Below are 26,057 nucleotides of genomic sequence, written 5' to 3'. Positions count from 1 at the left end.
AGAAGAAGAAGAAGAAAAAACACGTGTCAAGGTTTTGGGAATGATGTCGGTGGGTCGGTTATAAAACTGATGTGAGATACTTCACCTGAAGACAGTGAAGACAAAAATGGCCGATATCAGAGAGATGAGGGAGGTAGCGTAGCCAGCAGTGTACACCTGCTTGAAGTTGGAGAAGTATGTTGTCTGAAATGCAGAAAAGAAAAGTTATTCCTTACAAGTGTTTGTTAATTTGATGGGAGTTGGATGCTGGAAGTCAAAAGCTGCTGTTACTGTTTTACATTAAAAAATTGCTGTTATATTGTGTAAATTAGTTGTTAGTTGTTGACGCAGCGGCTTTGCGTTTTCTCTTAGAACGATTCTGCGGAATTGATGCGACTGACATGATGTGAATTAAGTCGATGCAGAAACGATGCACCTGTGAAGTTTCTTTACGCAGCAGCAGGTAACAGATCTCGCAAAGCCAGGCTACATCCTGCAGGGGACTAGGACTAGAGAACCGGGCCTGGTTCTACAGGGATGCAAAAGCTTGCATTGCACCCTTGGTAGCATTGCACCCTCTCTAACCAAAGATGGCTGCGGAGGCCGAAGTAGAACACCAGCAACAACACATCCTCCACAGCTGCAGACACCAGGTGACGACAGTAACGTTACCAGTGGCAAAGTTGTTGTAGCCGAATAGTTTAGCATCTGCTACGATCACCAAGCTCCCAACACCGAACTCACCCCAACGCCTTGGCCTGCAACTTCAACAAGTGCCAGAAGACCTGGGTATCTGTTACATTTCCAGCTGTGTTCCACTATAATCTGTTCATCAGGGACCTGTAACACACTATTTTTCACTGCTGTTGCTGATTTTATTTTAGATAGAACCCATCTGTTAATATTGGCGGCCTAAACAAGAGTATCAGACAAATCAAACACGTAAACATCAGAAACAAACTGCAAACGCTTAAGAAACGTTAGTTTCACAAAGACACACCTTTGCTGTTATCACAGACGGATATAGAGTTATGTGTATTTTCATGTTATGATTGTTTGATCCAGATAAAAGCAGCAGTAGACGTACTGCAAAAAGACTCATAGATGCAGCCTGATTCATTTTATTCTGGAGCCTGTGAAGAACATGCATCAACAAACAGCTCAATCTGACCATGTGAATTTTTTCTTTTGACTTTTGCAGACTCATAGATGCAGCCTGATTCATTTTATTCTGGAGCCTGTGAAGAACATGCATCAACAAACAGCTCAATCTGACCATGTGAATTTTTTCTTTTGACTTTTGCCCAAAGTGTATTTTGACTTCCATGGTTTATCAAGTGATCTGCACTTTGTCTTTTCAAGGACTAAAGATTTTTTTTTAACCTTAGTCTCTGCAGCAAAATATTCTGGAACACGACTGAAGTGGAAGGAGTTGATGGTGTTTCTCTCGAGTGATGCATCTCTACCTGCTCCCACAGACTTTCTGCTACATCACACCACTTCCTCCTTTGCTACTTAGAGATGAGAGTCAATCTTCGGTTCATAGCAAGAGGCCACTTGTCAGGAAAAAGTTAACAGTGTAAATGACTTTCATATTTCTAGTGAAGACGATCTTCCAGGGTTCATTTTGGCGTCAGACTGAAAGACAGAACTGTCAATCATCTGTTTTACAGCCTGCTTGAAATAACATCCGTCATCGAGCCTTCCTCGACCGTAATCAGCATAAAGTGCCAGTAGTAATTAAAATCTCTTAATGAGAACACAAGGCATTATATGTGCACGTGAGTCACGCTACAGTACCCACTGATCTTCAGCAGAGCGACAGGCTTCATCTGATGGGTCCTCAAAAATGTGAGGAGTGATGCCTCCTCTCTTTTGTTCTACACAGTGGTAATTTACAGGCAGCAGAACAGACAGGAGACCCAAATGAGAGAGTTAGAAAGAGAAAGGTGTCTCCGCTGAATGCACATGTGCACAAAGTCTGTGACCTTGTAGACGAGTTCTGACTGAACGACAAACCTCCACAGAAATAAACACCTACCTCAGGTTCTGTCTCTTCATCCTCCGCAAACTCACAGGCCTTCTCGTAGGACGGGTAGGCATCGGACCATCCTTCCTCAGTGCAGTTCTTGTAGATGTAAACTTAAAAAAACACACACACACACACACACAAACATTAACCTCTCAGTGACGAGGACAGAAGAGTCGCCAACAACAAGAGTCCCTGGGGAGCTGGTGGGTGTGTGAGAGATGTGGCACAGAGTAAATAAATGACTGACAGAAACAAGGATTTGAGCTGGAGAGTGAGGAGGCTGCGCTGCCGGACCTGGCAACAGACTGTTGGCACAGACATACAAACAGAGACAGAGATTAAAGACACTCGATGTTTCCTCTCTTTGCTGCTTTTTAGGACACTGACTGATCTAAACATATATATTAATACCATTAATGATACCACTGACCATTATGTGGCCGAGATCTGCAAATGGAAAAAAAACCCCACTACATGTAAAAAATTTTCCTTTGATTATTTCAGTGCTACCAGTAACAAAAGTAGCTATTAGCTCCAGCAGCAGTTTACAGAGTCTAAAGTAAAAAAAAAGGTTTAAAAATACAGAATAAGAAGATGGGGGTTGAAGTGAATGTAATTTGTTTGTGATGCTCGAAAGTGGAAAAATTGTATTTGAAAAAAGGTTGGCCAAACTTTTATATATTACACTTACATCTGTCTGCTAACGGCCCATATCATTTAAAGATAATCAGACATATCATTCACAACATTCATTTGAATGGAAGAATTCAGATTTTTGGAACTGACCACGGATCAGGAACAGTTGCAACGTATTAAAAATATTCTCTAATTAACTTTTGCTTTTAGTCTCAATAAGAATAGTATTCTGAACAAATGCATATGGTTTTACAACAATATTACAGTATTATTCATTATTCAGACATATTTATCAAAGAGCAGTTATTGAGTTGTTTTGTGGAGTTTTGTTGAAGGATCTGATGTTAAGTGCTGACTACACCGTGCAGTCTGTCCATGGAGAGCTTTGACAGTAATGAGTGAAACCTTCAAATGAATTCAAAAGCCAGTGCAAAGAGGCTAAAATGGGGTTCTGAGATTTCTTTAATTTGTTGTTGTTAAGAGTCTGATTGCTGAGCTGAGATAAGATGAGATGTGAGCCACTCAAAACGAATGGTTTTCCCTGTTTGGTGTGGAAGATCTCGACTGGTCTGGACCTCAACCCCTTTGGGATGAACTGGAACATTGACTGTGAGCTGGACCATCATCGACCAACATCAGCATCAGCACCACCACTCACACCGTTAAATCCCTGCAGTCAGGTTAAACATCTGGTGGAAAGGCTGGCACCAGGAGAGTGGAGGCTGTTAGAGCAGCACGAGTGCATGACTAGACGACCACTGGGGTAAATGCACTTCAGTTCAATATACTTTATGACGGATACACAGCAAACGCAGATAACACGCAGATAATCCATCAATAAAAAAATGGAAGTACAAACTGATTCGGATGCTCGACTGTTTATAACTGTGAGTTCTGTTGGTGAGAAAACTGATGATCTATCTGATGAGGTGTTGATCTAAACGGAAGAAAGAGACTGAGGAGAAAACAACACAAAGTGAACAGTGTACTGTATACTACTGCGGTTCATGTGATCTAACCCTTTAAGATGACATTCTGCAGTCGGTACACACACACTGATTGTGCTGCAGCTTCACACAGAACATGCAGATACAGTGTGACGTCTGATTAATGCTCAGTTTGTTCCCATTTGTTCAGATGCATCAGCATGAATATATGAATATGCATCTTTCCTGATGAAGTCTGTTTGTTTTACTTGGACACTGATGAATAATAATAATGGAAGCGCTCATCACACCCCCACCCCCCTCCCCTCTTTGTAAAGACACAACCATAAACACACGTATATACACACATGAGCACACACTGGTAGTTTCTCAGAGGAGCAGTAACGCCACTGCTCTTCATTAGGATTCAACACAAAACTAAAACTCCATCTGCCTGTTAATGACCTGAGAGACTGGAGACGCACATCCAGTGAAAAGGACCCATGTCAAACACGTGTGAACACTTATAGATCTATACACACTAAACAACAACAACAACTACAGTACTACTGAGAAGACAGTCACATAGGCGCCAGTTTATGTTTCTGCTGGTGGAAGTTCTGAACAGGTGAATGTCCGACCTCCACACCCAAGATAAACCTTCAGCACAAGCCACAGCCTACATGACTTGTTGCTTTATAGATTTGGAAAAGGTCGTTATATACACACATTTCAGCACCATGAGAAATTAACAGCGACGACCGTCACACACGCACACGCACACACACACACACACACACACACACACACACACACACCACACACACAGGGTCAAGTGGAGTGTGGTAAATGCTAAATTGGATAAATTGGGTGGGGGCGCTCCGTGATTGGTGGTTAAAGTTAGGGGAGGGGCCTGACAGTGACATAACCACAGCTGCTTGGTCTCTACCATTGATCCGACATGGACCAACCAGGAGTTTATTATCAAATCAACGTAGATTTTACCCCGACTGCACGCTCCGGCGTACGGGTGCTCCGGCCCAGAAGCAACCAGTTTCTGCACCTAATCGTGGTAATTAGGCTACAGCCTATTTAAACATGGGTTTCACATGTAATCCTGAAGGTTTCACATGAGAATGTACATGGGCTCCACAGCACATGTGTTCCACACATTTCACATGTGAAATTGTGCAAAAAATCACATGTACATGTGGTCACGTGATTCTTCTGTAAGGGCAGTGTACAATGCATGTGGCATTGGATGTAAATCAAACTGCAAATTTGGAAAGCTGGTGTCAGTTAAACTTCCCATAAAGACATCAAAATGTTAGTTACGTCAGATTTAATTATTATTTATTTGTTGTCCAACGGTTTTTTAACTGTTTCACTACCACCCACAATTAATTTTAATTTCTCAACACAATTTCTCAACAGCACACTCCAAAACTGACCATATTTAAAATGCTGTCTGGTTTAAGTCACTTTGTTTTCTCACTTTTCTAGTGTGAACACATTAGAATCATTATGTAGTATAGAATAGGGACACAGTGAATTACTTTTTCTTCTTCTGATTGTTTTAGATTGGTTGTGGTTAGAAAACAACAATAAGGTTTATTACTGCCACCAGGTGGTAGGATGAATACAGCTCAACTCACACTCCTCATGTCTGTGTATATTAACTCTTCTCTCATGTCTGCAAGGGTTATTATTGATTTGTGGAAACTTTACCATAAACCATAAATGCAAGATATAAAAACACCTAACATCATAAACATCTGCAAACGCTGACATTTCTCAGCAGGGGGAATTCCCTCTGTCCAACACCTCTGACACTCTGTGTGTTTGATTATTGTGTGTTTCAGTGAAGCTGACCGCTCTGCTCCCACCGTCAGATACCTGCACCTGTATGAATCAGTGATTTTGCTGAAGGTCAAAAGTGCTACCAGCTAATCATTATTGCTGGGCTGCTGCCAATCACTATGAACTCTTTCAGTCTGAAAACAGACACAGTTAAACAAATAAATCAGAGAAAATGCCAAAACCTGTGGTGTGTGATCACCTATTAGCCATTTAATAGACTCGGAGAAGCTCCTTTGTCTGGGCGGGAAAACATCATCGGCACACCACCAATACAATCACACACACACACACACTCTTGCATCATTGCTGCTGTTCCTCTCTGACATCTGGAGCTGATAAATACTGTCCAACCACAAAAAACAAGTCATTCAGCACGTTCTGATTTAGCTCTTTAGCTGACGTTTGTGCATGCACCCTTACTGAGCTTGTATAACTGTTTGTACAATATATGTGATTCGAGTTCTCCAGAAGAAAATACATTTTTGGCTCATTAGCGCCCTCTGTCCGTGGTTAAATGCTGCTGTTAGCTGTGAAAATATTGGTCCAACAAATATGATCATAAATAGAAATCCTAAATATGATCCATTGGTATCAATAAATCAGAAGTCTATGTTTGTTGAAATGTAAATTACAAGTGTAACTATTGAATTAAACGCATCTCTAGAAGAGTTGAAGTGGCCATACTGTAGGAGCTGGAATGGTTCACTTGGAGCACTAGTTAGCTGTTGTATTGTAAATGTAAATGCCAGTATGACGGTTCTGTATGATTGCAACTGTATGAATGACCAATACATAGCAATACATAGAAGCAAGCTTCCTGTCCATCATAACTTCACACAACTTAACACTGACTAAAGGCCAGTAAATCTTACGTTGTCCAATCTAAACGATGTACATGGTCCCCCACCCTCTGATACCACCAATACAGCCGGAGTGTTTCCTGAACTAGTGTCCCTAAGGTGGCAGGAGATACGACACAGACTGACCATCACAGTAGAAAAAAAAATAACTAACCCTTTTATAATGTGACAATGCTGTGGTAAAGGGAAACTCATGATTTAGGTTGAAATAAGTTCGTCATTAAGGTTAGTCGTGGTTACAGTAATAAACACATGGTTGCAGTTATAGAACGGTCGTGTTCAGGGTTAAAAGAAACAACGGTTGTGTCTGAAGTCACTCACTCACTCCTCCCTCCTCTCTATCCAGGGAGTTCTCTGCAGAGGCCTGAACACTGAGCTCATCTGTAAAGTGAAAAAACTCTTTCAGACACTACTCGTGTCATTTTCTCTGCACCGTCTTTCAGTGCGAGCGCAATGCATGATGGTATATATTGCTGGGTTAGTGACCATCGGTTGTACACTACTTGCATTGTGGGATACTATGATCCCACTACATAGGGTATAATATTTTTCACTATACATTCGGACAACACTAGAAAATGAGAAACTCCCTATATAGTGGACTGTTTTTGGACACATCAGTTTGAAACAGGAAGCAAACAGGCGATGCATTAAAGTCCAGTGTTGTGTCAACCTATGGGACAGTCCCCTGCAGACGGGTTCTTACTTTGTCCTCTTCTCTAAAAGCTCTAGGTAAGTGTGAACGCGGCCAAGTGAAAACTGTAAACGATGAATTTAAATGAGGTAAACTTCCAGTGATGTTCTCCCACCATGGCCTGAAGCAGAACTCTACGACGGCCATGACGCGTTCAAGGTCACCAGGTTTTCTCTGTGAATCTGTGTATCCAAGAGAGAGGAATAAAAAAAAAAAAGTTTTCAGTGAAATAACAGGTTTCAGTTTGTGAAAATGCCTGTCCAGCTCCTCAGCACAGCTGAGCAGTTGTGTGGGGGTTTGAACTGTGGGTGTATTTACCGGTATCCAGCTACATTAGCCTCAGTAAAACGCAGTGCACAGAGCCCTGCAGGCCCGCAGCCGCAGCGTCGGTGGCTGACTGGTTGGATGTGATTGAAGGTTGAAGGCCGGGGCTCCGGGGAGGGCGCTAGTGCTCATACTGCCATGCTTAACAAGCAGCGCCAACTCCTTCCTCATGCTCTTGGCTCTTACATTGAACTCTTTGATTTTCCAATTCATTATTTTCTCTGCATACGGCCTCCTGTTGGCCTCCTTACCACACAGCTAAAGCTACAGCGCTTGACTTATCCGGGTGACTGTGGAGGAGGAAATCCAGTGTGGTCCAGGAACCCACTAACACTGAGTTATGAGGTCATCAGCAGCAACCTCCGCCTCCTGATCCCTCCACACTGAGTATATGATTTAACTTCATACTGAGAAGCTGCTCTGGGTTTTACTCTTCTTCTCTGCTTTGAGCTGTCTTTGTATTGAAAATCATTCAAGTGCATCATTTCTACACCAAGCATCCCACATATTGGACATGCTCTCTGCTCGCTGCCTCCTCTGTTGAAAGTAATTCACCAGCACTCACACACGGGAAGAGTCCGGACTTTATTCAGTGAGTGTTTCAGCACTGGGACGTCGTCAGGGTGCTTTACAGAGAGGGTAAAAACCATCCTGTCAATGCAGGAGCCAAACTGATACTGGAACAATATGGATATGAGATTTTTTTTCCCTTGATAAGGATGTCTTAAATGGATTGAACGTGTGGTCACTAACACAAACAGAGTTTCTCTTTTCTGTCTACATGTTTATTTGGTAGTTGCTCACACATCCAGCTGCAGGTCACAGTTTGCACAAGATGTTTTTTTGTTGGTTATTAAATATTTGTGACTCAGATTTACAAATGAAAAATTCACTTGTCAGTGCTCTCTAGTGGCCAAATTGTGTAAATGACCTCAAACTGAAATTTAGCACTGACATACACAACAATACAGGAATATTTGGGATTAAGATAAATCTGCTGACCTTCCCTCCTGACAGTCACCAATGCCAGACACCACAGCATTGCTGTGTACTATAGCTAAGCTAATTTGCAATGTCATCAATAGATGAAACTTTAAAATACAAAACAGCTCAAGACATGAACAATACACAAAACACACAACAGTCCTATGATATGTTATGTGCCATTTAAACCTCTTTATATTTTTGAATTCTGACTGTGATGCATTGTAAAGAATTTTTCTTGTCCACATTTGCACTTTTGGTTTTGTATCTTTGAGGCAGTAGAAATGCTTGTATCAGCCTTGTTTGAGGCAGAGTAGAGATATGATTAATAATGCTGCCAACAGTCATGCTGATCTTTTGTTTTTTTCTCCTGCTTGTGCCTCCAATGATGTTGTCAGTAAATATTCTTTCTTAAGGCCACAATGACTTTTGTCTGCAGACCAAAGCCTCTGAAATTCATGATTTCTCATTTAAGGCACTAACTTTTCCAGCATAATGAACTTGTGCTCAGTTCATCCATCTTTCAGATTCAGCTCAGCCAGTCACCAGGTTATATTTAGATAGCTCTTAGTAGTGGTGGTATGCTTTCAGTGAGTGGTTTATGGACATATGTTTTTCATGTGGACTCTGAACTTAGCTGCAGAGAGCGGCGCTCTCCTGACTGTTAACGGGACCGCCGCCCTCTCCAGACCCCTGTCTCATCCAGCTGCCTGGTCTCAAGAAAACTAAACACACTCACAGTCTCTCATGTAGCATTAAGTGTTTGAAAGACAGATACAGATGCAGCTGGAAAAACTTGATTCATGCCACTTGGGAGATAAACAAAAACAAAACAAATCTGCAGGTTGTCACAAACAGACCCAGTGCAAATGGAGAGGAGTGGAATCTACTCAAGCATAGAATTATCTCAATCACCTTTACAACAACAAATCTCTGAGAAGATATAAAACGCTCCTCTGATACTGTATGTGTTTATGTGTGTGGCAGTAAAAACTACTTAACATTTCCACCACAGATCCTCTTGTAAGCTCTTCTTACCTTATTTAGGCTTTTATTTTGAAGGGGAAAAGTGTGCATGTCTGTCAGTGTGTGTTTGCCTGTGTGTGACAGGAGAAACTGCCTAAGCTTTATGCACCAGAGCCTCCAGTCAGCACCTCTTACCTGGTTGAGACTCTTATTTTGAAGGTTACACAGAATTTACAGTGCCCTCAAAATCTAAAAATTTGGTACAGCGAATTTGTTTTAATCACATAAAGGTGCATCTTTAAATAAAAAATTTAAGACAAATATCATTTTCATTTAGTTTGAGGGGCTCTTGGTGGTTGAAGGTCCTAAACTGCCTCCTTGACTTCACACAGTTCTGCCTTGAAACGTGACACACCTGAGCACAAGTGATTTACCTTGGTTATTGACAAACAGCTGGGAGACGTTGGAACACGAGACGCTGACCACCTGTCCCACCTCTGCACGGAACCAGCAACCAATGTCGTCCCAAAATGTCGGACAACCTGGAACAAGAAGACAACATTTATCCCTCATTAGAGTGAAAGACAGAACCTGATCAGATATAGAAACTAATTAATCAAATATAGTCTGACACGTTATGTCTGTGCAGAACATATGAGCACACATCTCACTTTAAGAGAAAGCAAGAAGTCATATGGAGTCATTATAAAGCAATTTATGAACTAAACAAGTGTCACAGCAGAGCGTCAGTAAATGCAAGTGACAACAATGAAATTTACTTGACAATTATGGCACCTTTTAAGACACTGTTATGGAGGCACATCAAGATTACACTTTGTCATTAAATCAAGAAATAAAATGTCAGCTGGAACAAATGGAAAAATAAGTACATTAGCATGGAGAAAATATGCAATTAGTAGAAAAAAGAAAAGGAAAAATCAGGTATTTAAGATGAACAATAACAAAGAAAAGGAGCAGCACAACAAAAGTCAACATTAAAGAAAGGCTTGAGTGTTGAAAAGAAGTGATTGAAATGATGCTGAATGTCGAGTACGAGTACTTGTCGGGGCGGCAACCTCCAACAACACTGAAGTGCTAAAAACTGCAGTTCCTCCAATGACCACTAGAGTCTGGCTCCAATATTGAGTCAGTCCCCATAGACTCCCATTTTAAAATGTCCAACTTTACAGCAGAAATAAACTTTTTTTTTTTACAGCCTGGTACAAAAACTCCATGGCTAAGCACCTCACACAACCCAACATCAAATAACCCAAACTATCACTCTAATGAGCTAAAAAAATCCCCAAAAATGTGCCATTGCATTGAGGCTATTTCAACTTGTCGTCAATAGAAATCCACTTTTTTATAAACATTGTAGAGATGATTTTCTAGCAGGTTGCTGCATTAGAATCAAGATAAAATAAACGGATTTTCATTAAACATGGGTTGAAATAATCTCGTTGCACTGGTAGATTTTCTATAATACAAACAATACTTGCTAATGTTAACCTCACTGGAAATGAATTTGTCAGTGCAGAAAGTGAGTTTGTCTTCCGATGTCATTTTTCAAGGGGTTTCCCCCAAGTCTGGAAGAGGGAGAAGGGGCGTTTGATTTGGTGATGTCCTAAGCCCTCCTCTCTGCCCACGCTCTGCCTCTGCCGTTCCCCTCACATGGCCGACAATCTCTCCCTGCAGCCTCCGTCGCCCCGAATGAGGAAGGTGCGGAGGATAAGGGGGGTGGGTGTGTGTGTGTGTGTGTGTGTGTGTGGGAAGGGGGGCAGTAATGAGGAGTTTCTCGTCTCCCTCTGCCACGACAACGCCTCGTACATCAAAGCTGCTCGGCCCTGTGTCAATTAAAACAGCAGCTCGCGGAGACACACCACCACTCATTCATAATAAAACACAGCTTTTGGCGACTGCTGGAGGTTCTCCTGCCAAAGCCGAGATGAGGCAAACATCTCGCTGGATAAATGTGACGTTGAACTCTCATTTTCCATTTTTTTTTCAATTTATTTTCTTTTGCTTTGCATCAAGGTTATTGTTTGTTCAGCAAGCTGCAGATAACATTGTCATGTGCAGCATCAGTTGAGAGCAGCGTATTATTGTAACCGTCCTAATGGCTTTCCAGGTAATGAAAAGCCACTCTGTGTGTATTCAAAGGGCACGATGCTTTTGTTTGAGTCCCAGTGTGTGAAAAGAAGCATCGGCTGCTAATTAGAGCAAAGCTCGTGACATCCGATATCCATCAGATATTAATGGTTGCATCTTTTTGTCCAGTTAACAGTCGGTATCCTGAGCACAAAGCTCCTCTCCAGGGTCTCAGTTCGCGCTCCGTGTGACCAGCTGTTATGTAATGTTCTTCAACGGCACCGTTATGCTCACACATGCACAAGCATCTCATTAATACATTAATGCGCACCTTCCCACAGAACTGCTCCAAAGGCAAACAGAGCAATCAGAGCAATCAGAGCAACCGGAGCAACCGGAGCAACCGGAGCAACCGGAGCAACCAGAGCAACCAGAGCAGGCCCCAAATGAACCGACAGTCTTACGTTTCTTTACGTTCCTCTGATGAGTTTGTGTCATAATTTATGTTTTTAAAGATGCACATTTGTAAGACGCCCAGATATTGTTTTTTAATCACCACAATAAGGAAATATTGGTAATCAATAAACATGAAAAATTGATTTGATTTCCCTCAATATCCATGCATATACAGTAATTCATCTTTTTGATGGTTTACCAAAGAAAAGGAAAAAAAATGGGATATTCTGTAGGAGACGAGACAGGGTTGCAAGAGGACACACACAGCATGCCTGTCTCCTAGACGTTATATTTATTGACAACTAACTTGCAAAAAGCAAATATGTTTTTTAAAAACATAATAATTCTGTTAACAAAAACATAGATAATGCACCTGTAAATCAGTAAAGCCTTCACTGATAACGTATTCAGTTTGTTTTTCTACAAGATCAACTCACTCACTCTGATACAATATCCAACTGTTAATGTTTTTTTGTTGTGACTTTTAACTGAAACCACAATCTTTCCCTAACCTGAACTCAACTGCTTTTCATCACAATGTAAAAATGATTTAACAACACAGACACATACGTTTTGGGAGACTGAAACCCTGCCTACCCTACCCTGTTGGTAAATGACTGGTATTTGAAGCGGCATTGCTGAGAGAAGCACATTGTCCTCTGAGATGTACGTGACCTATGGTAAATATTATGAGGTAACCTTTGTTACTTTTGAGTAATTAGATTCACCAAACGTCTAAACGTATGTCTTGTGTGTCCTCTCCGTATCTCAGCATTTTGTTCTTGCTCCGGCTACAACTCTCCCTCTCTCACTTCACTATCCAGTGTTTTCATGGTTCAAATAAAGCATTTGTCTTCTGTTTGTCATGGACGCCGCTGCAGCTGCTGTGATATTGCTACAAGTATTACAGGAGAAGAGGCTCCACTGGGATGTGTTGTACCACAGTATCTGCCCTTTAATAAACAATGTTATGTGATAAAGGAGAAACGGAGAAGACGAGGAGCGAGAAGTGACAGAGCGGAGATGTTCAAGCGGACAAAGAGCTCGGTACGACATTCAGGACGGCGTTTGTGTAGTTGAACTGATGGATCGTGGAAACATAACGTTTTTTTTTTATGTTCTGTTTAGACGGAGCGGACATCTCTACTCCCTGGATCTCTCACCTAATCTCCATCCTGGTCCTCTTACAAACCCAAACTCAGTGTGGTACGACTTCCCACTCCCACCTGACACAGATAATCCAAGCAAAACTGGATGTTAAATCTTGATTCAATGAAGTGAAACAGCTACAGAAGATTTAATAAGCAGATTGTCTGCAGCCAAGAGATAGAGTGGAGAAAAAAATGACGAGAAATGAAGTGTGAAGTTGTATGTGTACACCAGTGGTTTCCGAGTCCAAGTCAGAGTCACATGTGGGCCAAGCTGCCCTCTTCCAGGGGCTCCACATGAACACTTTCAGAAACTGTCCTTTCGTTTGATGCAGGGGACGGGCGTCTCTTGACTAATTGAGAACGGCAACTTCTTTGCAAATAGGACAAAGCGGCAGCCACCGCCTTTCCGTGAGGTTTAGATAGAGGCATGTTGGTTTCAGGTGCTGTTGTGCAGTTAGACCAGTGTGCTTTATGTTGAGCAGTGAAGGTGTCGCCACATTATTGTGGAAAAACAGCTTTTGTGTGTGCTTTCTCCATTATTGTGCATGCAACAGCTCAATGTGGATGTCTGTAAGTAAATGGTAAATACCCCAGTCGTGATTTATTCAAGCTTTTACATCCATTAAAAAAGGCCGGTTGCTAACAAGTGTCTAAATGAGACTTCAGAGGTTGTCAGGGACGCTAAACACGAAAACTGATCTACTCACCCGCCCACCTTTACAGCCTTATTCCCGCTTTTGTAAACTCTTACCAACCTTGTAAGAGGAAAGGCTTTAGTAGAGGAGGTCAGAGCTAAGTCAAACTACAAGTTGAAATGTAGTGGTGGTTGAAGTCATGTGACCGTGGTGGAGTTTAGAGCCTAAAATCATCTTTTTACTTCTGGTGAAAGTAAAAATCATAAAGTGGTGTTCATTAGTGAAGATTATCCATCTGAACAAAACGTGTCAGTATCGTAAACTTTTGTTTGTCAAAGTTTATTTTCTGTTTATTTTCTACAATAATCCAAAAGCCAATCTAAAAATCCCATTGGCATCTGGGTTGGCCTACAAAAACCAATCATCCCTGCAGCACTAAACTCTAAACATGTCCAGGTTGGATCTGGTCCTCGGTCGTATCCACTCTCACCACTGAGTAAATAAAGTGCCTTTAAATTACACATTAATTCAATTAAAATGTATGAATACATTTTCTAGGGTTGCAAATGATGATTGCAGATAATTAACTGATCAAATATTTTGATTATAATCTTTAAAAAAAATATCTTAAAAAGTTAAACACGCCGTATATAATTTCCGATTCGTCTTCAGATATCTTGTTTTATCTGTGAGTCTGAAACTCCAAGATTTCCAATTTATGATTTTTAACAATTCATCCATTATTAACAACACAGTTAATACATTCCGTGTTCACACAGCGATAGACCAGTCATTTCTGCATTAAGATTTAGTCTGTTGCTTTTCACCTCTGGTATTTAGTCTTTGTAATTAGTTATGAAAATGACGATTGTGAGTGAGCAAGGGGATACAGAGAGGGCAGGACAGCTATAGTGTGAAATGATCTGAGGAAATGTCAACAATGGAGCGTGAAGGCAAATCAGGAAGGCACTGATGCGCACACACACCCGCCGTGGGTCTAATTACAAGCATCCTTTTAAAATGGACAAGACCGTTAACCCTCTCTGTCTGTTTACTCCTGCGTTACATCCTCACCTCCCCTCTATCCCTGACTCCCTGTATCCATGTTTCCTGTTCGACTGGAGGTGTGAAAGGTAATTAGCCCACAGTAGACAAGACATCTGCCCTGCCTCCCTCCCGACTGGACACTTGATTAGGCCGTTCAAGATATAGAGAAAAGGGCACAAAGTTAAAAAGGGGAGAGTGCGTTTTTCCTCGTCACCTGCTGACGCTGTATACCCGTCAACAGCCAAATATAACCACTGCAATTTCCTCCCTCATCCATTAGTAGCCTTTACCTCTTGTGCAATCTTTTGTGACATTGCTAATGAGAAGCCTCATAATTTTCCAATCACTATTTCATGAGCCGCAGCGTCCTTTACCTCCGCTCATCATCCCACCCATCTGTTTGTTCCCTCATGTGGTCACATCTGACGGGCTCCTCCACTCGTGATGCATCGTGATGAATTCGTGTGAAACTCTGCAGGTAAATCGTGCTCCTAAACACACCTGTTTGACCTGACGTAAACAGGCACTAACAACAAAGTGAGCTCAGCTAGTAAAAGTAGGAGCAGTCATATGATGAAATTGTCCCTCTAAATGAAAGATAATAATGAATAAAAATTATTGAGGAAAAAAGTTGGGAAATTTGAAAATTGGGATTTTCATGCTTTCATATCAAAAATATTGTTTTATGAGCAAAAGCACAGATTCATTCATTCAAATAAATACAGTGTGCTAATTAGTGAGCACAAATGAAGGTCAAGTTCATTGTGTAGTTTTAACTGATGCGATCTTTAGCTATGTTAGCCAAAATGCTATCCTCCATTAAAAGGCTTCTCCTCCCCACTTATTTTTTTTAAATCAGTGTTAAGATGAATATCATCAAGATGGACATGGTTAAATACAAGTTCTTTGTGAGAAGCATGGATGTATTATAAGACCTGGATACCGGATCTAAATATGGCGCCCGTTCACTTCTGTAGAAATCGCTCGCCTGGCACATACACTGTCAAAGTTCCTGGCTTACTGGTGGTTACTTCCACGTTATGCGTTATACGGCCCACTGAATGTGCGCAGTAGTGTCACTCCCATCATGCCTCTGGGCTATGAGAACGAGCAAACGGCGTTCTGGATCTGGCGCTACGCGTTTATAAATGCTATGCTAGCTGACTTCATAGAGGAGTAACAAGACTTCTACAGGACTTGCTCAGGGCTTGAATTCATCAATTTATATAAATGACAATAGCAACAATTAATGAAGATAATGTTCTGAAAAGTAAGACGGTGTTAAACCTGCGATCTTTGATATCAAGGATAATTCCTGTTGATAGTTAATTGTGATGTTAAAGGGAAAACGAGTCATTCAATTAAAAGCTTTAGAGCTTAAATCACTTTGGATTTAAAAAACACAATAAATCATAATACAATACAATATTTCTACAACACTGCAGAATTTCAATGTCCACAAATGTAGCTGTCACAGAACCCAGGTATTTTCATTAAGTACATCGCTGTCCCAGATATTTGATTTGAAAAAGATCAAATAAATCAAAGGATTTAATTTAAATGATAATGAATGCCACTAAACATTTAGCATACTGTATACTGAACACACAATGACGATGTGGGGAGTAAGAGAGACGACGATGAAGACGTCCGGGACGGTTATTCCCCTCAGTCTCTGTGTTAATTGCTAATTTATCTCTTAATATATGTCAAAAGATTATTATTCGAGTATTTTTTACATCAAAATCCATTCATTTTCTCTTCCTGTAAAACAGTTTCAAACGTTTCATGACTCATCCTGCACTCAAAGGTGTTTGCAAATTTTGTGTCCAAATAAAATTATTTTCTCAAATTTTACATCCTTCCCCCAAACTATAAATCCCACCATTCACTGTCATGACACTTTTAGAAGTTGTTCTAAAAAAATAAATCGCATAAAATCTAAAATGCTTTAAGTCATCAGCTTAAACAAGCCTGTTTAACACTTTCTCATGGTGGTCGTGTTGCCTGTCAAACACAGGTGGAAGCAATAACATTAATCATGGCTTCATTCTCGTCAGCTGTGTTACTGCAGGGATGTGGTATTGTGCATGCCGGTTCACTGGCACAAGCAGAAAAGAGAGTCGTAATTAATTATATCATCTACACTTCAAATGTTTGGTGTTAAAAAGGCTAATTTTTGTCAAACAACTCTGATGCTTTATGAGATTTTTTAATGTTGAACGAAATTTCAGGCCTTTTAGAGTAGAAGTAAAATTTGTTCCAAATATGTACAAAATTTACCGTTACATCACATAATGCAGTTGCTTCACTCCTCAACTTCCTTCTGCTCTCATCTGTATTCCCCACAACACTTTGGTCAAAGACATAAAGACCTGACCCACATGGCCCTGACACTTTTCCTCAGGACAGCTGTGGCTAAATATTCATGAGTATTAAAGCCTTTTTTTGGCCCAGTTTATGTTGGCCTGCTGTGGTTTAGAATGTATTATTCCTATTATTTGATTTTTACTTTTTGACTTTAGTCATTGTAACTCACTTTTCATCAAATTTGAACCCACCTACCATATTTAACTCCAAAAGCAAAATGCGACAATGGAAATACAATGGAAACAGACTTTAGTATAACCTATGCTGCACATGAAGCACATGACTTAAATGTCCACTGAACAAACAAAAAATAGTGACAGATGAAAACATCAGATCAAAAGGAGAGCTTCCTCAAACTTGAAACAATCATATTTCCATCATGTTTTATACATCATTTTTGTTTGAGGTTTGATGCTCTTTTGATTACAACTTCTCAGCTGTTTATGTCAACAGACAAACTCCTAATATTCACATAACTATAGGGGATGAAAACATAATAATTAACATTTTCTTTTGATGATTTCCTTGAAATTCTGTAAAAATTTACATTTTGATGGAAGCCTACTGTGGAGCATGATTTATATTTCTCCAATGATGCATACATCTCTGCCGATCTATGCATAGAAATGTGTTATGGTTAACTGTAAGGAGATGAGGCACACACTAAACAATTCATAAGTTTAAAACAAAACAGAAAATAAACATTTCTCATGTGTATATTAACCTACATGCAGACAGTACTGGTGACTGTCCAAAGGTCACTAGATGAAAGTCACTAGATTTGTCGCTAGGCGCTAAATCTAGTGACAAACATGCTAAGTTGGCAACTGCAGGCTGTGAACGCCCCCTCATAGAAACTTTTTGTGCCAATTCACTTTGAAAGTGCAACAGCCAATGGGGAAACTCCAACACTCAGCAGACCAATGGTTTAACTTAATCACTCAACTCTATCACTCACTCAGTCATGGACATCTGTGTTTATAGGGCTTTTGTGGTCCAGCCGAAAACTACAAGCATGGCAGTATGGGTACTTATGTCATCGTCTTGGGGTTTCATCCAGTGCTCTCTTCTAAAGTAATTGTTTCAACTTTATAGCTGTAATCTTTGCTGTCTAAAAACATGTAGGGTATTCAATCGTCTGTGTCGTGCTGAATTAACTGTGACCCCCTGACGCTTAAGCCTGCAAACATCTAGGGCTTATGGGAAATGGAAAAACGAAATATTGCAAAAACAATATTAGATTATTTTTTCAAATAACTATTGTCCTTATCTAGACATATGATGCTAGTCACACTACATACTGTGGAGAAATGCTCTGTTCCATGGCTGGATTCATCGTTATTAGTGTAGTTAGGGATGTCACCTGGATTTTGAAAGGTTTTCTTACAGTTCTAGTTCTAGTTTCAGCTCTGTATGGCATTGTTGATTTAACATAACCCTAACATTAATATTCCTGTGTGTGTTGGGGATTAGCAGCAGACAGGTCCCTCAAAGAGCAGAGCCTTTCTCCGCCAAATCTATACAAATAAAGTTTGATTGACTGATTGAATGCTTGTTGGACTGGCTGAGGCCACTGGGGAGACCATACAGGACCCTTCAGCTGGGACTGTGTTTCCCGCTGTACAGTTATGTGACAGCCTCCTGGAGAAGTGAGGCGGCGCCTCAGTCTACTTCAGTCAGTGTTCAGTCCGGACTTGAAGCGACTCATACCTGATGCTTTGAATACTAATTGTCACATCTTTGCTTCAGTTGATCACAGGATAGGGTGACAAATGATGCAATTAATTCTGAGTGAAACCAGCTGTGGCGAGCGCAAGCAAGTCCCACCAGTGATCAGACGACTACCTCACCGAGTGTGTCGCTTTCATAACAACCCTTTTCAGAGCCGAGAGAACGAGTGAGGAGAGAGCTGAGCTTACCCGCCTGGAATGACCCTGTCGCTTAAAACACTTCAGAACCAAGAGAATTCATACGCCGGGTGTAATCAACATGCTTTCAGACTGCATCTCAGATGGAAAATAAAGCTCCTGAAGGACAAGCTGTTCCTGTGGCTCAGACTTTTTTTCTGAGCCATTGAAGGGAGGATAATGGATGAATCTCCTCTGATTCAGTTGGCTCACCTTGTACCTGAGCTACAGAGATGAAACAGGGCCAGGCTGACCAATCAGTCCCTTTAATCCAGACATCTCCTCACCTGATTAGTTCCCTTGATTGTTTTGGCTGCTCTGCCAAGTAAGGGACGGTAATTTGATAACAGGAAGCACATGTGCTCACCGTGCTTTTGATTACGGAGCAGCAGTCGTCAGATACAGGAAGGCCATCAGCAGGTTTACATTCAGGCTTGGTTCCATTCATAGTTTGAGATGGTGTTTTAATAATGATGCATTGATATGTGACGTGGTGTAAGAGGTTTACAAAACTCACCCCGCATGCAAGCACACACCAAAACACCTATATTATTTACACATCATATTCTCATGCACAAGTGTTGTTTACTAGTGAATAAAATTACCCAAGATAAAGCAGATGTTACGAAATGCTGACATGCCAGTGTTGTTTTTCACCCTAATTTTATTGTTTCGTGTTACAGTCGTCATTATTATTTACAATTGACTAACTTCTCAAAACTAATTGTTTTTGATTTAAACATATTCCCATTAAAGAATGCACAGATTTTTAAAAATTAGATCGGTCGAAGCTGATTTTTATAAAGATCTTTTTACTCTTAACAAGAAACTCATTTAAGATACAAATGTTATCGTGCACTGGAGTCTGTAAAAGTAATTTAAAAAGACAGTGGCGGACTACAGAATACGAATGGTTCCTTTTTAGATCACATTTTCAGAGTCTTTGTGTTGATATGATTTCCACACTTACTGACAGTACATAGTGTTTCTACAGCTTTTTTTTCCTATTCTAGTTACATGATTATATTCTCCACATTTCTCCTTGATGAATATCACTTTTTACTGACACTTTAACCAAAGTTTGCTGCTCACTTCTTCATCTAATTTCATAGTAAGAAGCAAAGCAGTCCAGACGTCCCTCTCTCTAGGATACCGAGGCGTTCCCAGGCCAGATGAGATATATAATCTCTCCAGTGTGTTCTGGGTCTACCTTGAGGCCTCCTACCAGTTGTTCGTGCCTGGAAGACCTCCAATGGAAGGCACCCAGGAGGGATCTTAGCCAGATCAACTGGTTCCTTTAGACGTGAAGGAGCAACGAGCCAGAGTTCCTTACCCTATCTCTATAGCTGAGCCCAGCCGACTCACTCATTCTTTCGGTCATTACCCAGAGCTCATAACCACAGGTGAGGGTAGGAAAGAAGATCGACTGGTAAATCGAGAGCTTTTCCTTCTGGCTCAGCTCCATCTTCGCCACAACGGTCCAGCGCAACGCTTGTTTTACTGCTGACGCTGCGCCAATCCACATTTCGATGTGGTGCTCCATCCTACCCTCACTCGTGAACAAGAAAATGGATGGATGGACATCATTCATGGTTCTCTTAGGTTTCAGAATTGAGCAGCAAATAGCTGTATCTTCTGTCATTAGATTACCTTTTAATGGAGTTTTGAGAGTTGTTTTTTTCTTCTCATGGATGAGGCAGAAAGTGGTTTGATTCTCTGAGGGCTCAGACTGCCAGTGGCTGTAACCCGGAGGTTGGCGGAGGTTCTCCTTTAATGAGGAACCTGCATACACTGATTAGTTCCCTGGTCGTGGGAGCTCACTGACTTTTTCAACTCCTGACATTTGCCATTGAGGCTCCAGCGCCTTTCACTCCTCTGAACACCCTCTGAAGAAGGTGAAGAGGAGGAGGATGGGAGAAAGTGATCCCTCAGCCTATAATTAAGTGAAATATATGGATCTACTAATCTGAGCTACATTTATTATAAAGAGATAAAACTGATTTCAACAGTATCTCAAACTATATTTGTTCAGTCACTCTCCCTTCAAGGTCAAACCTGAGAACGTGTCAAACTGTCCTGGATGTCTGTAATTTAACAGCGTGACATGGCTGGAGCCCACACAGGGGTGCTCCTGATGGCCCCCAAATGAAGGTGCTGCCTAAGAGAGATGCTCTTCACTCTAAACTGGAACATTTTCCCAAGAGGAAAAGTCAGGACGGAGAAATACTTGACGATACTCGTGATCGACTGTCAGAAAAGAAGACAGCTGACAAAACAATGTTTGGAAACAGGTGAGATGGAGGAGACATGATGCAGAAGAGGGAAGACAAACATGCATTTATTTCACATCAGTATCGATGATTGACACTTAACTTTCGGAAAAAGAGGAGATGGATATGTTTCAAGTATGAATTAATGTTTTTAATGGCCCTCGATTTATTAATTAATTAATAATTCATTTGAATAACTCTCATGGTTAAAATACTTGTAGATACTTGATTAAGGTGAAGTCAAGCAAAAAACAAAAACAAAACAGCTAAGAATTTAATTTATCTTGATTTGAAATCAGATTTTTGAGGATATAAGTTGTATGAAGAGCTATAGATCCATAATATATAACTTGTTTAGTTCACATTATTATCATAATTCACGTATCACATGAACAAACAACAACAACAAAACCAACAATGTCTTAGTCTGTCTCTAGATACTTTTTGACTTCGCTGCTTTTAAAAAAGGGTTCAGTAAATTCCTAAAACAGCCGGCGACTGCAGCAAACATCACACAAACACAAAGAAATAATGCATTTGCTGGGGACTACTTTCAGCTGTGGATGAATCCACCCAGCTCTCTTTTTGTCTTTGCTTGAGTGTAAATGTTTTTTCTTTTCATAAAACATAATTTTAGCAGACCAGATGAAAAGTTTCAGTACAAAGATCTTCAGTGATTGTTTGTATTGATTATACTTCATTGTGAAAATGAATTTAGTGATATACTATTTCAACAACAGAAAATGACAAAAATAATGGAATAAGATAAAAAATATTTTAGTAAAAAGTAAAGACACCCTCATTGATTCTGTTCCTTTCCACCTTTGGTTTTATCCACATATTTACAGTTTTATTATCTTTGTTATCTTCCTCTCTCCCTCTTATATCCTCTGACTGGTTTGTCTTTGGGAAACAGGTCTCAACTTATAAAGAATCTACATAAATCTACTAAAATATACTGACTGTACATTTTGAATTAGTCATCTCATTCAGTCAAGTCAAAGTAGATCCAAAATAAGAAACAAAAAGATAAATACATCACACATTCTTGGTTTTGACTCTTGTAAGGACACTGGTTGTGTCCAAAATCACTCACTCATTCAGTCCTCCCTCCTCTCTATCCAGGGAGTTCTCTGCAGAGGCCTGAACAGTGAGCTCATCTGTATATTGAAAAAACACTTTTGGACACTACTCAGGTCATTTTCTCTGCACCGTTCTTCTGTCTATCAGTGAGTGCAATGCATGATGGTATATAATGCTTAGTTAGTGACCATCAGTTGTACACTACTTTTCGTGATGCATTGTGGGATACTATGAGTCTGCTAGTTAGGGTATAATATTTGTCACTATACATTCGTACAGCACTACAAAATGGTGAACTCACTATATAGTGGACTATATATGGAGTAGTGAGTGATTTCAGACACACCCTAACCCCCTCACTGTAACACATACATGATGAAACCCAACCACCCTCACAAAACCAAAGCCTAATTCCACCTTATTTATACTTTATCATATCTTGATTCTATCTTAACTCTAAAACCAAGTGGTTAACATTTTGGGGACTTAACGTTTGTCCCCAAATGGGGGTCAAGTCCCCACAAGGTATGTGCACAAATCTTTGTTACCACAGCACCATTTAAACACAGACTGACCTGCCCTGGTGGAGTGGTTGTTCTCCTCCTGTTTGAGGATCTGGTTGCATTCTTCCTGAGCTTTCATGTGCTGAGCCACCAGGGCGCAGTCTGGGTGGATGGCCTCCGTCTGAAGAACAGAGAGAAAGAGATCAGCAACACAGTTCAGCAACGCAGCAGTGATGACTCTGCAGGCACATTAAGCACAACTACACTGGAAGTGTCGACACCAATGTTTAAGAGCTCATATAGTATAAAGGTAGATGTCCATGTGTTGTTTGATTATAAAGCAGGTTTAGTTTAATATTAATACTAAGAAAGTATCAAAGCGCTTAATCCACAGAGAAATGCACACAGCCTGTATTCAGAAACTGAGCCTCAAAACCAGCCGTCAGGACTTCTGGAACTTTGTGATGTCACAACAAAGCAGTCACTGTCCAAACCATGCCCCAAGCCCCGCCCACCTGGACTCGCAGGATTTGGTTTCTCTGAGAGTTTACCTGAAATGTTTTACATTATTTTTTATTGGATCACTCAGAAACAGTGAGCCAATCAGAAGAGAGGCTCAGAGACTCCTCTCTTCTGATTGGCTCACCGACCTGTTGTTACCAGAGCTCCAGAGAGAAGCCTGAGAGAGGAGATGTAAAACTACATTGAGATGGTTTTTGGTTCTTAAAACCACAAATATATCGTCTTATGGATCAACACTTCAAATAAAACACAGGAAACATGTTAAATATGGAGCTTTAACACAGAAGTCAGCAGCCATCGCTGGATTATTATGCCTGACAGAAATAATGTGTTATGGTTTGGTTTTTGATTTATTTTTGTGTTATTGAGCCTCCATTTAACCTCTGTCTCCTCTCTCACTCAGGTCAGCACGGAGGGGCGGGGCCGGTTCTCGGCAGCAGCCTCATTGCCCTCACCTGTTCCTGATTCCTTGAAATCAGCCTGGTTATTTAAGCCTCTCCCAAACATTCCCCTGTGCCACACTCGTATGCCTGCTGTTCCTCACAACGATTCACGAGAACCTGCCTCGCCTCCCGCTCAAGTATTTCCAGCGTTATTTCTAGTGTGCTAGTGAGTATTTTTTCCTCCTGGACAACTTTAGTTTATTCCTGAGTTTTTTGCCCTTTGTGTTTTTTTGTGTTATTGTTCTTTTGTTGTTTTTCCCTCAGCAGCCGCTTGAGTGGTCCTCGGTTAGTTTTTTCCCTCTTGGTGATTTTCAGTTTTTGTAAATAAACTCTGTTCCTTTTTTGAATCTGCAATTGGGTTCTGGCTGTCCTTTATTTCATACGTGACATAATGTCAGAGCCAAAACAATATCTGATATCTCTCTCCAAGAAACGGGAAGTATTGGTAATACTGTAACATAAATCAAATGAAAGAAAAATAACGACGTACTCATGTGAATGTGATATTTCAGTTTTTCCTTTTTAATAAATTTGCTAATAAAATTCTGTTTTTGTCATTAGGGGAATTGAGTGTTGATTGTTTTAGCAACATAAGAAAAAACGAAAAACAAAAGCCATGTGAAGACCCTGAGGATGTTGGCGGTTCCCCTCCAGCGATGAACCTCTCTACGGTAATGAGCGCCGCTGTCAGCTGAAACGTGGGAGTTCTCCCTGACATCTACTGACAGGGCTCCTCTGCCTTTCACGCCCTCTGTAGAACATGAAGAACAGTGGGACCCACACAGGCCTATAATCAACTTATAAAATGAATGAATTCAAATATGAAGAAAAAATATAGATTTTAGAAGGACTTCCACCTTGTAGCTAAATTTAATTTGTGCAGTGATGTCGCACAATTGATTTACTATGCTGTCAGGTGAAAAAAAGAAATCCCTGTAATTACCTTGAAGGTGTCTAATTGATTTCTCTGGTGGATGTATTTGGTTTGAAATGTGAGAGCTATCACAGGCAGAACGCCCACCTGTTGGACAGATGGAGACGCTGCAGGTGAACGTGACACTTTGACCCCGTGCTCTCGCAGCGCTGCAACATCCAGGATTAACACGCTCTCCGCTATTGGACAGAAACACCTCCTGGCCTGTTGCAGGACATTTTACCATACAGTCCAAACATACGCTGATGTACAACTGGTAAACATGTTTTGAACTGTAATCCGAACTGAAATATATATATATTTTTTTTTTTTTATCAATCTAATGATCTAACTGAACATTTCCCTGTTATCTCTCTGTTGTAAACCGAATGAAAGGCATGAAATGTCAAAAAAAATACATTTAAAAAAGAATGATCAAGATTTTTGTGGTTGTTTAAGCAACTCAAAGCTCCAGGTAAATAGGCAAATGTGCAAAAAGTCAGATGTGTTTTTACCGCTTCAACATTTAACCCAAACTACAAGTGTTTCAGAAGCCTAAAACTAACCACAATGAGGAGGCAGCACACAAAGCCAAAGTGTCAAAGTCCTGCACTTTAAACACCCACAGTGTCACAGTTCCGTTATTCAATCATTCATTCTGTGCTTGTCTTTGCCATTTTCTCCAACTTTCTAGTCACCTGATTCCCCCACGTCCTCCTCCTCCTCCTCACCTCCCACATGTCTTCATTTGCTCCCTACTATATACACACTGGTCTGTTTCCCAGATTGTCTATCGTCCCGTCCCAGTTGTGTCTTTCCAGAATTGTTTTTGTCCCTGCCTGTTTGCCTGCCAGTGTTTGGCCTCCTGCATGTATTTGGACATTTTGCCTGATTTTACCACCTGCTGACTTCACTCCTCACTGAGCTCTCTCCTGCTCTTGTCTGCGCTAGAATGAAGGTGACCGATTCTAACATTTCAATCGTGTGTGTCTCAGAGTCGTGCATTTGAGTCCTGTGAACTCTGAGCCGTGACACCTTCACCACCTCCCTACGACTCCCTACGCACTAAATGTATTTGGTAAAACCATTCTGTTGTGTGTGTAAAACGTAATTTTAAGATGCATCTGTTCACCTGCTCAAAGGTTTCATTCAAATCCACCGCACAGTGTATCAGTGGTTTCCAGTCTTGTGACCCCTTTACACAAAACCTCCCGTCTTCCCATTTACATCTGATATTAACATGTGATATGGATACTGGCCTGTGTCTGGATAATGATCTGATCACTGGCCTTTGCACTGATACCTGGTATTGATAAACCTGTTCAGTGTCTCCATTTTGCTCACATGTGATCAGATCTATCAGTGATCAGATACTGGCGCTGAGTATGGGGTAGTATGTGGGTTTTTA

At 40.8% G+C, this 26,057-nt stretch overlaps 1 protein-coding gene across 1 annotated transcript in view; it reads right to left on the bottom strand.

Moving 5' to 3' along the window:
- Positions 1–26,057, bottom strand: part of ghrhrb (growth hormone releasing hormone receptor b) — a 43,472-nt gene that overhangs the window by 10,511 nt on the left and 6,904 nt on the right. The window contains exons 2-5 of the mRNA XM_023428780.2: positions 22,844–22,952; positions 9,696–9,803; positions 2,021–2,121; positions 86–183 (exon numbers count right to left, since the gene is read on the bottom strand). Coding sequence (XP_023284548.1) covers positions 86–183; positions 2,021–2,121; positions 9,696–9,803; positions 22,844–22,952 — 416 coding nt within the window. The remainder of the gene's footprint in view (positions 1–85; positions 184–2,020; positions 2,122–9,695; positions 9,804–22,843; positions 22,953–26,057) is intronic.

This window comes from Seriola lalandi, unplaced genomic scaffold (genome assembly GCF_002814215.2).
Source record: "Seriola lalandi dorsalis isolate HSWRI2012SDOR001 ecotype SW California unplaced genomic scaffold, Sedor1 jcf7180002054885, whole genome shotgun sequence".
NCBI classification, from domain to species: domain Eukaryota; kingdom Metazoa; phylum Chordata; class Actinopteri; order Carangiformes; family Carangidae; genus Seriola; species Seriola lalandi.
The sequence above is the reverse complement of the archived record's forward strand: the minus strand, read 5'-3'. Positions and strand labels throughout refer to the sequence as shown.